This window comes from Oryzias melastigma, linkage group LG10 (assembly GCF_002922805.2).
Source record: "Oryzias melastigma strain HK-1 linkage group LG10, ASM292280v2, whole genome shotgun sequence".
Lineage (NCBI taxonomy): Eukaryota > Metazoa > Chordata > Actinopteri > Beloniformes > Adrianichthyidae > Oryzias > Oryzias melastigma.
In genome coordinates this window covers 18,395,698-18,408,032 of record NC_050521.1, presented here as the reverse complement: position 1 = coordinate 18,408,032, position 12,335 = coordinate 18,395,698, and the positions used below count along the sequence as shown (strand labels likewise).

Sequence of the window (12,335 nt, the reverse complement as noted above, 5' to 3'; positions counted from 1 at the left end):
GAAAAAAAAAAAACCACTAAAACTGCTGAATGCATTCCAACTTCCAACAAGGGCACAGCTTTTGTGAGACTGACAAATGTGAAATTACTTGAGAGAAGTCAAAGCGAGAAGCTGACGTGGGGTATGTTTTGGTGGGAGGACAAAGGCTGTGCGTGTGGGAGAGTGGAACAGTACTGTTGTTGTTTGACAAATGGTAATTATCTTTCTTTTTTTTAACTACTTTTGTTCCGCTAATTGCAGTTAATTTTAAAATTTATTATTCCCGCGTGTCAAAACCGGTGCTGGCTGCTGCTTCGGAGCATAAAACTGTGAACCTGGTTCTGTTCTGAGGTCAGTCCCCCCTCCCTACAATAAATTAAAACTCATCTCTCTATGACTAAGCAGTTTTAGTAACTGATTACAACTTCAGAAGAGAATTTCAAAAACAGTAAATGTAGGGCGTTAGTGGAATGCAGTAAAATCATATGCAAAATAAATCTTATGGCAGCATATTTAGCGAATTTAATAAAGCTTTTTTTACATTAAAATAAGATCAAACTCTGTCATATTAGATACTTATTAAATATATTATATACTATTTATTTTTGTTTGTGCAATTTTGTTGTTCTAGTCCCTATTTTAAGGACAATAAATTGATACTAAATAGATACTACTTTAAATTGTCAACCCGATATGCTCAAATGTGAGTTTCTTCTTCATGAGGGCAGTAGACGAGATTTGGACCTACAGCAGGTTGGTTGCTGGTTCGAATCCCTATAACATCAGATAAATGTGTAAATGACAAAAAGTGTTCTTCAAAAGAGAATTCCTGTCTCAGTGAAATACCCTCAGTGTAAACAGGTTAAAAGTCCCACTCAATCATCTTTTGATCTATCATAAAAGTGTTCCCAGTGATCTTTTAATTATGAGGATGCAGATTTTAGCCAAAAAAAAAAAAACATTTTTCTTAGATGTAGTTTCTGCTGAGCGTCAGTAGTTCATCAGAAATTCTCCTCTGAGTTGTGGGCGGGACAAGTGGCTTGGAGCAACCCCGCCCCCCTTCCCCTCACTGTTGTCCTGCCCAGCATATTCCCTACCTCAGAATTAGATTATATTTCCAACTGGATTTTTTGACTCAAAATTATTTGAATTAATTTTCTTTAAATATGTTCTTCATCATCAGAAAAATGCCACAAAAACATGTTAAAGACACCAAAAACACTATATTCAAATATATTCCTCAAAACTGTTAGTATAACTAAACTATTAAATGTCACCTATGACTATTATATAACTTCAGTTCTTCTCACAGATGTTTCTATGAGCAATTTTACCAACAGGCCAACTAAGTTGTTGATTATTTTGCACGATTTAAGAAGTTTCTGTTGGCATCTTGAACCTTAATTAGCTAAAATGTGCTTTAAAAACATGATTCCTTTCTGATTATTTTTGTAATAACCTGCTTGTTGATTTGCTCCAGGCTTCTTATTGAGGAAGGAGAGGAAGAAAGAAACTACCAACATTGCTGAAATGTGCAATTAGCTGCAGTACTTGGATTTATTGAAGCCCAAAAACAAAAAGCCGATCGCTTAATTTGAAATATGCAGAGCGTAAATGTCAGCTGTTCTGCTCTTGGCCAGTGGACAACTCTGTTGGTTTGAGTCAAATCCACATGAGTCACATTTTCACTCTTTTCATTTTCGTGCAAAATGGATAAATTGGGATCAGCCGGGACATTCACGACGCCCCCCACCCCATAATACTGTCCAGGTAAAACACATCCTGTACAGTAACAGAGACCAATATTAACATCACTCCTACGTATAGGCAGTGAGATCAATCAGCACAGCTGGTCAATTTTTAATTCAACCCCCCCGCCGCCACGCTCCAAACTCACTCAGTTATCTCAATGCTAGACAAACACCAGCTTCCATTAAATCCACTCCGCCTCCCCTCTCACGCCGAGGTGTGTGGTTGCACTCTGCAGGCCTTTCTCCGCACACGTAAACACACAGACGGAAGCAGGATCTCGGCTGACCCGCCTGAGAGGTCTGATGGAGCGCGCCGGCAGCTGTGTCACGGGAACAATTCACCTTGCCATCTGGTTTTCGGTGCTTCATTGCCAAATCCTTCCCCCTCCATCCCGCAATCAAGGACAGGATGAAATACACGTCCCATTATGGAGAAGCAGCTAATAATGTATTATCAATTAGTCCCTTTGGCTTCTGATCAATGCTTAGCAGGTGGTAAGAGGCCATTTTGCTCATTTAGGACTATGTCGTTGTCTTCCCCAAATCCCTCTTTTCCCTTCTGCTCATTACATCCTGCCACGTGGACCTATCAAGTTTTGCTTGAATTGCAGAGGCACTTCAACAGCAATATACCAGTTAAGATCATGTTCAAGAGCCATCAGGATGATTCGACTTCTCCCGTTACCCCTCTGTTGGGTCTCCTATAGAAGCTGGGGCATACGCAGAGCTGGGAAGCACATGGCTGCGCTGGGAGGGGGATGATTGGCTGTTATAAATATCAGAAAAGGGTTATGGGGTATTAAAAGAAAGGTTACATATCATTGAGGCTAAGCCTGGTTTATCTTTCCTTTTAGATCAGAAATGAAATATTGTAATCACATTGCTCTGTATTAATCAGAAAATGCAGATTTTATACAAACAAACCTTACTGGCCCTGCAGATGTACCATATGGCATGACAAATGATTAGATCTCTCCAGAAAGAGAGAGATTTTATTGCTACGTCACATGCTCCAAAAGGTTGTCAGGGACAGGTAAACCTGCAGGTCATCCCTCCACCTCATGTGTCTCTTTTACTTTACTTTATAAATGATTTTATAATCCCACTAGAAACTCTGTCACAAAAAAAACAAAGCGGCTGTTTGTGCTGTCTTCTGTTTCCCCGGCAGAAGCCTTGTTGACATCAGGTGCAATCAACAAAGAAATAAATATAATTTCCTGTCTTTATAAGGCAGTTGCAGAAGGTTTATTGAAATAGAAATGTGAAATGCAAGCATTTTCCACCTGAGAGGGTCTGCTGCCGCGGTGACAATGGGAAGCGTGGATCAAAAATCGTTTCCATCAATGCTGGCAGATGAAATGCAAACAAAATCAAATCAGTCTGGCCTATACAATGAGCCCCCTGCTCAAATGCCAATCTCCCTTCTTCCTCATCATGTGTCTGATGAGAAATCATAGAGTGGGGAAATCTCCTAATCTAGGCAAACACACTGTCAGCATTGATTTGTTCTGATGGGATACATCTTTATTACAGATCGTCAGACGTCTCCGCGGCGGTTCTGGGTGGAGCGCAGACCTGGCCGGGGCCCTCGGCAGCAGCCCCAGCCGTAACAACTGACACACTTTACTGTAGACCAGTAATAAGAACCACTAGGCTTGAGGACAGATCAATAATGGGCAGTGAAGGTAAAAGACTTGCTCTATCTTTTTTTGTGTGTGTGTGTTTAAAGGGAATTTTGAGGATTTCACAGAAATATTGCATAGTTTTATTTTGTAACTGAACCCTCTTTGGGCCTGTGAACATGAATAATTACATATTAACTTAAGATTTTACTAAACCCTATTCGTATTCTATTGTTTTTTTTTTTGTAATGAATTAAAGACATATTTTTAAGTTTGATTTTAAAAGGGAGTGCCAGGTAAGATTTAAAGCTCCATAAGACACTATAGACTCAGTTGTACATTAGGGCTGCCACAAACGATTATTTTAATAGTCGACTAATCACCGATTATTTTTTCCGATTAGTCGACTAATCGGGTCATGCACAAAGTGGATGTAAAACACACATCTTAACCATCATTCGCTTTAAAATAACTAAAAACTATATATATATTCACACTAGCATCATCATAGATGAAATGTAAGCTGAATTTGGCCGCAAAAGATGCTAGTGATGATAGCTGAAGATGCTGATAGCCAACTAAAATATTAGTTAAAGGCCAAATTAGCCAAATTAAAGCCTAGGTTAGCTAAAACAGCTAGCATGCAGCTGAAATATTAGCTAAATTTCAAAACAGCCTAAAAAACTTAAACAAAAAAAGACTAAGCTAGCAAAGACAGCTAGCATGTCTGAAATAAAAAAAACCAAAATAGCCTAAAAAACCATAATAGTCCAATAAGCTAGCATAACACCATTATAACTTTCAACTTTACTATACTCTGACTCCATATAGTACAAAGTAACGACTAATCGACTATTAAATTAGTCGTCGACTATTTTAATAGTCGATTAGTCGTCGATTAGTCGACTAATCGTGGCAGCCCTATTGTACATACAGGCAGACAGAGAAGCTCTTTTGTCTCTGAGGCGCTCATTCAGGTTCAATGAACAGACCTGTCTGATGAAGGTGGAGGTCACGTCTCAGATAGACTCTTATCCATGTATTCTGCAGAGTACTGAGCAGCCTGACTCAGACAGGTCCACGCTTCAGCCCTGCTTCCCTTATTAATTCAAATCCTTCAAATCTCTTTGGAGTTCGGCAGTCTCTTGGAACAAAAAAAAAAAAAAAACTGATGAATTTTGTTGAATATTGCTTCCGCCGTGCTAGGTCTGACCGGCACGCTCCTGATCCAGCCACGTATCCGATGTTCCTTCATCTTTGGTCTGCAGGCACGGAAGTGAGAAGGGTATTGATTGTGGCTTTGCCTCCCTTTGATCAGCTTTGTTTTTCTTTTGATAATCTTTGGTAACAACAGCATGGATTAAGAAAAAAGCTAATGAAGAAGACTGTTTTAGTGACACTGTCTCATCTTTGCTTTTGCTACAGAAAAAAAGGTCAGTCGTGTGTTCAACTGTTGTTTCATCAAGAAAAAATAGCTGGAAAGTTAGTCAAGAAAACTACATTTAAAACATATTTAAAAAAATATAATGCTCTAAAACATCCAATATTTTATTTACCGGGCAAAGTGAAAGCCCAGATTCATCATCACTCCAAGGACAATGGTGGTTGAATAAAATGAAAATAGATTTTGCAATTTTGGACTTAATCTACCTTTAATGTTGGGGTTACTTCAGCACAAACAAAATAAGAATTTTAATACATTGATGTGCAGAATAAAAGCACATCTGTGATCCCTATTTTGGAGAAAAAATATATATTTTTCTTGTGTTCAGTAAATTGGAAGCAGTAAAAACCAATTTCTTTCTCATCTTGGTCAGCAATAATCCAAAGAAAAATACACTTGGGGTTTTCAAATTTGGTTTTTATTGACATTATAAACCCACTGTAATCCATCAAATTTTATCTTACGTATTTTCTCTCTAGACCTTTTTTAACCGTAAAAAAGCACAGGAACAAAAACTAATGTATAAATGCAATAGATCAAAAATAACAACCACAACTCAAAACAGATGAATAAAACTTAGGGAAGGTTTCCAATTTGAAAAGTTATGTTCGTAGTGATTTTTTTCCCTCCCAAAATAAAAAACAAACAAAAACACACACCCCAAGTGTTGACAATGTTGCCATCGGGCAGGTTCTGTTGTGGCAGAAGACTTGGTTGCTTGGCAACAGGTACTAGTTTGGAGTCTGGTGTGACTGTGACATCCAGGGTGAGTGGACAGCCTGACAAGCGGCTTCAGCACAGCTGGGGTGTGTGTTTTTTTGTTTGTTTTTGTTTTTTTATTTTTTTTATTTTGCAGTAATGGGGATTACACTGTGCTGTCAGGAAACTCCTGATGGCTGTGGTCACATTAAACAGAAAGCGTGTGAGAGGGCTACAGCAGCACCTCTGAGCAACCGCATGTCCTTCATGGGAGTCTACATATAAAACATTCATCACAGTGGAAACGCACAATGAGGAAGCCTTGAAACGGCGTGTCCTTTAAAGATGGAAACCCTCTTTGCTGCGGGGGTCCGAGGCAGCCAGGATGACAGATTTGCTTCATGACAAATAATTGCTGACTGTAAGCTGTTAGCTGCACGGAAAACGGTCCACTAAACATTAGCAGAGTGACGTATTTGTAACGTGGCGTTGTTGTAAACTGTACTTCATGGAGCTTATAATGTTTCTTAGCTGTTGGGAAAAAAAGATTTATATCCTTCCTGTCAACAATGAGAAGCCTCCACTCATTCATCCATCTGAGAGCGGCTGCACTATCAAAAAAGATCTTAATCCTCTATCACCGGAGATGTGACCAACAACAACTAAATAACACATACTTTTTGACCATTCAGGCGATCAACGTGAATCATCTGATTTGTGTTAATTGAGCAAACGGTTGAAGAGTTACAGTAGTCGAAAGGATATCAACATTGGAGTTAAAGCTCAGAGGTTAAAGTCCCACTCCAACTATTTTTGTTTTTTACTGTAAAATCATTCCAAGTTGTCTTTTATTTTTAAATATGCAGTTTTTAGCCAAAATCAAAAACCCTGTGTCTTTTTTTAAAACATACTTTCTCCACAGATTATGGGTTGTGGGTGGGAATGTTGGCGCAGAAGTTAGCCTACGTGCATACACGAGGAAAATTAAGATGTTAATTGATTTAATTGTCTGTAAAAAGAGGATTATTTCATATATTTCCTCTATCATGAGAATATGCAACAAGAACATGTTAAAATAAAAAAAAAATAAAAAAAAATTGGAGTGAGTTTTTAACCAGGAGGTTAAAAGTGTTTAAAACAGAGTGAAAATTACAGCGATCATACAAAAGATGGCGAAGGTCCAGGGGAGATCTGGCACGATGTGAAAGCGTGGGGGAAAAAAAAAAAAAAATCTGTGCTCAGACACAATTGCAGACGATCAAAAACACTTAAATAACACAGAGAGCCTCAGTGAAAAGTATGGCACACCTTGCTGCCAAACGTGGCATGAACAGGCCTGCCTGCATGATCATTAAAAAACTGTCCTCTCAGCCCATGTAGGACTCTTGAATCAAACCGACTTAAATGCCATTAAATATTCATCCATTCCAACTAAAATCAGGTGATAATCTGAGTTCCCGCCAAATTAAAAGGGGCCACCATTCATTTGGCAAAATAGTTGGATTTGCAACACCAGGCATCCCATCAAGTGCATTATCATCAGTAATCTACAAATAAGCCATAATAGACTGTAGGATGCAGATTTACAGCCATTATTAGAGAGTAAAGATGCTTAGGGAAAAGAATCGGAAACTCCTATTTTAGAAAGCAAGTCATTCAGGTATTCAGAGAAATGTTTTCATGCATAAATAAGAGGCTGTTTGAAGCCAAGAACACAGAATGAAGCTTATCCTCGCAACTTCAATGAGTCTGTATTTAAGAAAAAAAAAAGGCTCAGCTGGCCTCTTTAAACTTCTAGTGGCCACTTTCAAGTTTTAAGAGTCCTCGTATTAAGTTAATTTAAGCTGCACTTTAGATGTAATTAAAACAATTATTATCTGTATTTTCTTGTCACCAGCACTGCTCTTTTCTTTTGTTATTCCTTTATTTCTGCTTGTCCCCAACTCGCACAACAGAAACTGTAAAATGAGACTAAGTCTCTACGGGGAAAGCTGAGTTTTAGTATTTCCCTGTCCTTTCTGATGCAATAAACTAATAAAACAATTACACTTTTTTAGTTTTCTGTCTTTACAGAACCTAGAACACTGTTTTCCTGCCATAATATTTGGATCATTTTGAAAAAAAAAAATATTAACTGCACCTCAGAGCGTTTAACTTGCCATTCTCAGACCCAGCTTTTATGACTTGCCACCTTCTTTGTTGGCATTTTTACAAACCTTGGCATCAATAGGCGGAACAAATTCCACCCGGCACTTTGTCTAAGGTTTATGCTGTTGTTTGTTCAAATGAAATTTAATGTGGCGACACAACAGAAGCCCAAACTGACATTGATGGAATTAACAGCCATATTACTACAACTTCTGCCGTTTAAAAGGGTCCAGATCAAGCGCCTTGAATAAAAAAAGATTTAAAAAAAAGAAGGAGAAATCTCTCCTGCTTGTATGTGTACGAATGCAAATTTCGCTTGTTATTCATAATTCTATTTTAAAACATGTCTGCTCTGCATATTTGCACATTTAAAAGCACATTTGCCTGCATGTGTTCCCGCTGCCCCAGAAAAAGCTGCCATCTCAACGCTTCAATCAGTTGTCAGGCTGTGAACGGGTGGTTTTGAGTTTGCAGAGTGCTTCTGAATCACACTACATCAGTGTCATACATGTTTATGACACTGACGGCGGAGGCGGCGGCAGCGGTAAAGGGGGGGGCAGCACAATGGAGACAAACAAACAGGTCTCCAAGGTGATGGAGAGATTTCTGAGACTGAAACCAATGCGTTTATTATGCGGCTGGCAGGTTGAACAGGCTGGAGGATGAGCCAAGAGTCTGATAGAGCACACTAATCACTGGCAAATTGCAAAACCTCAGAGTCACCACACCAACACTTCTACACATCTAAGAAAACCTACATCTGCCGTAGACAGCGGCTAACGACAGATGCAGACAACGATCATCACAGCACAGAGAACGTCTCTTTACAGATGACGTTTTCCAGATGGTACCTGTGGCCGGATCTACGCTGTGCTCGATGTAGTGGTCGTCTTGGTGCACCCACTCCCCGTTGCACTTGAAGTAGATCTGTGTGGCTGGAGTCGAGCGGCAGGTCAGAGTCACTGGCTTGTTTTTCACAATGTATTTGTCCTCTGGTTCCACCAGGAAGTGAGGTAAGCGGTCTGAGAAAGCAGCAGGAAGTGCTGCTGTGGCAGCATACTCCGAACCTTAAAAAACAAAACAGAAGAAAACAACAAGATCTTTTAAAAACAGGTCAAAACAATTCAGAGTTGAGCCTTCAGTCTTCCTCCACCGAAACCACCAACTTTATGGAGCACTTCCATCATAAATGGATAATTTAAATGGAACATATTGTAAAAACAAACTCTGCACGTGCAAGAAAAAAAACACAAAAAACACAAAAACATCAAGGCACAATTGACAACTCATTAAACTTAAAAATAAGTCTTCCTATTTACAGAAAATCCAACTGTAAAGATGAAGTCCATCCATGAAAGAAGTCCAGGAGTTCAGCGGGAGATTTCCCTGCAAAATCCTGACAGCTCTGTTCTCCATTTGGAGCAGCCATGATGCGTTCAGTGGCAGCGTAGAAGTTCTCATACTTGCCCCTTTGTCGCTCATCATTGCCACAAAACTCTGTTACCCTTGCCAGACAGAACTGCTGGAAGGCTGAAAGTGGCGGACAAATCATTTTCCCTGCTGAGACAGGCTCACTAGCTTCGGAGTTGGTAGGCCCTTTTTTGACGATGTCCAATTTTTCTAGAAAAGTCCATCTTAAGAATGGCTTATGCAATAAATCCACAACTAAATCAACTTCTTCGCCTTTTTCTATTGTTAACTGCGAAATAGCGAGTAATTCAAACAAAAATCCAGTTTTAGCTTTAGCTCATTAATTGCGTAAATTCTTGAAGAGTTGACGCAATTAACGAAACTCAAGCGGATTTTAAAGCGCAGAAAAAAGGCAAATAAAGAGTGACGGACAGCGCTGTGTGCAGCAGCGCCAGAGCTCGGCCTTGTGCTGCCGGTTAGGTTTGACGGGGTAAAGGAGTCCCTGCCCCAGCTCTTAATCACAGCCCTTTTAACATCACTTCTGATGGACCAGCAGCCATAAATCCTGCCTCAGCGACCACTTTCCACTGTGTTAAACTGCTCTTCAAAAAGGACTCTAACTACCCACATTTAGCAGGACAGAGCAAGAGGTACGGAGGTTGGAGATGACTCACCAATAAAAAGCCTGTTGATGCACTTCAATATATTCTGTGGTTTGCTTAGTGCTTTTTTGTTTTTTATTTCCTCCATTCTTGCAGGATTTTATACAGCTGCTGCAAAAACATGGCGAATGTATAATTGGAAGAATACAAAGAAATTACAGCTACAAAACCAAAGCCACTTTATTTAACAGCTCTGTGCAGCATAAAGCATCAAATCGGTTGGACAAAGTTGTGAAAAAAATCTAAAATTAGCACTTTGTTGCATCTCCAACAGCTTTTTATGACATCTTGAATGAATAGAGGCCTGTACTTTCCAATTAAAAAAACATTCTTCTTCATAATGGAGGCACCAACTTTCTCATTCAGCTCTCGTCAGATCAGCTTTGCCAAATGAAGTCTCGTCATTGACTTCTCTCCTTTCATTTCATTTGTTGACAACTTATGAAAAACGGGGATTGTTTATTTTCACTTACAGGAATACCAGTTCAAACTTCGATCAACCGGGTTTGTTTTCAAAAGTGCTACATAAATAAAATTGCCTTAATTTGACTTCCCAGATAAAAAGGTTTTCACGTTCTTTGTTCTGTGGCGAGATCCATTATCAATGTGAAAAATGCCTTCATTATCACCGAGCCTACTTTCATTTGGCTGAATGAGAAAAGTACCCATCATTTTAACGTTCACCTGAGCTTTCGGTGCAAAGGAAAAACCAGCTGTCTCCTCTGTTCGTATAGAAGATGTGCATCCCCATTTCGCTGATGATTGTGGAAGTTTAGGTTTTCTTTATTTTTTGTGAACTGAAGAAAAGTTCTGCAAATAATAATGGTTCATCATTGATTGTATTTTCAATCCATTACAATTTATGATCACTTTAGTAGTTGATGAGGCTTTTAGTTAACAGATTTTTCTAAGTAAATAAACAAAGTCAAAAACAGCAAATTTATGATTTTAAGACATCAGAGAAACACAAAAGATTTATTTCCAGAAAGCTGATAATTCCTTGAATGTATACAAATTGTGTCCACTATATTTTGTAGTCTTGCTTCTGGACATGTGTAAACAAAACACAGTAATAAGTGGTGAGATTTCACCATAACATAACTAGATTGTTGTGTACCAGGATTTTCTGATGCTTATATTTAATTAGCATATATTTGAATACTCCAAGTTAATTAAATTCTATCTAAACTGGCTTTTCTGACAAAAAATAGCTAAGATGCAGTACCCAAATTTATTTAAAATGATTCTCTTAAATTGTTTTAATCCCTCTTAAATGGTTTAATTGATAGTTCTCTCTTACTTTGCTGTGGTTTTACTTACTTTACCTTTTAAATTCTGACTCATTTGCACACTAAAGACTTCAGGAGATATTTGTTTCACAACTTCAATTAACAAAACGTGTTTTTCTTTATTTGATTAAAAAAAAAAAAAAAAAAAAAGATCAAACCAGTTTGTTTTGTAAAATGTCACAACTTTTCTTCTCGGTAAACCAGCTGAATGAACAGCATCCAGGAGTTGTGATTCCACACGTTTTGCCAGCGGTTGTATGACAAACAGGAGATGCGGAGGCAGAGACGTGATGATACATCTCCGCTGTGCAGAGATGCAGAAGCTGCCTTTGCTTGGACAGTGCTACAATTTGCAACAGACTTCTGTGTTTCCTGAAAAATGTTCAAAAACAAGCTGTATGACACAAAAGTGCCTAAAGCCAGACTTACTTCCTCCACGAACACAGTTTTTCTCTCTCTAAACATATTAGCTTTGTGTGAGAGATAGCGAGAGGAGACAGAATAGAGCAGAAATAGGGAAATAACCTCTTTACACTGCCAACTCTCCAGGGAGATCAGTAAATCCCAAAATAAAACCCTGTAAAAGGAGTGTAATATTAATTTACTGCCCTGAATCCAATATGGCTGACAGACCAGGCATTAAAAACCTTCTCCATCACTCCCAGTGCAGCAGGAGAGGATGGGAGTCCAGATCCCTCATAATGAAACGACGACACTCGCGCTGACCTTTCTCTCGTCTGCTCCCCTCTTCCCCCAGCCAGGCTTTGTTCGTCTCCGCAAGCCCAGGTCAGGGACAATATCAAGTTGCGTCATTAAAACCAATCTTTAGGTAAACACATTATCTGTCAGTTCCCCCCCCACTGAGCATTGTTTTAATGCCCTTCTTTCCCTGCTTTAATTTCTTCTACTAAAGTGCTGAGTTGCTAATTCATTCAGATTAGATCAAGTAAGGCGTGTCACCGGCGCCCTGCCTGAACCCTGTTTGTTTAATGTACACATTTAATTCTTAATGAAAAGTAAATCCTCTGTATCCAATGAAGAGCATGCATCACATTTTCCCTCCTTTTCCAGGCACATTTCATAATTTTCAAATGTGGCAGGAACCACACTTCTGCATGACGTGATTTACTATGCATGCAAGTATGTGTTTCTCCTGTCATGTTGTTGAGGGAAAGGCCACAGTTCATTCCGAATATTGACTATATCTGCTTTAAAGCACAGCCCAAACTTTGCTAATAAACAGTTGGGCACCAGTAGGTCAGGTTGCTTGAAAATGTGTTGGCCCTAATGATGGTGGCTCCTTCTAATGGGCCAGCTCCCAGCTTTGTCAC

At 39.1% G+C, this 12,335-nt stretch overlaps 1 protein-coding gene across 4 annotated transcripts in view; it reads right to left on the bottom strand.

Moving 5' to 3' along the window:
* The window catches only part of unc5a (unc-5 netrin receptor A), a 157,494-nt gene that overhangs the window by 67,357 nt on the left and 77,802 nt on the right, over positions 1–12,335 (bottom strand). For all 4 annotated transcript variants that reach the window (XM_024283746.2, XM_024283747.2, XM_024283748.2 and 1 more), the window contains exon 2: positions 8,495–8,710. In XM_024283746.2, coding sequence (XP_024139514.1) covers positions 8,495–8,710 — 216 coding nt within the window. The remainder of the gene's footprint in view (positions 1–8,494; positions 8,711–12,335) is intronic.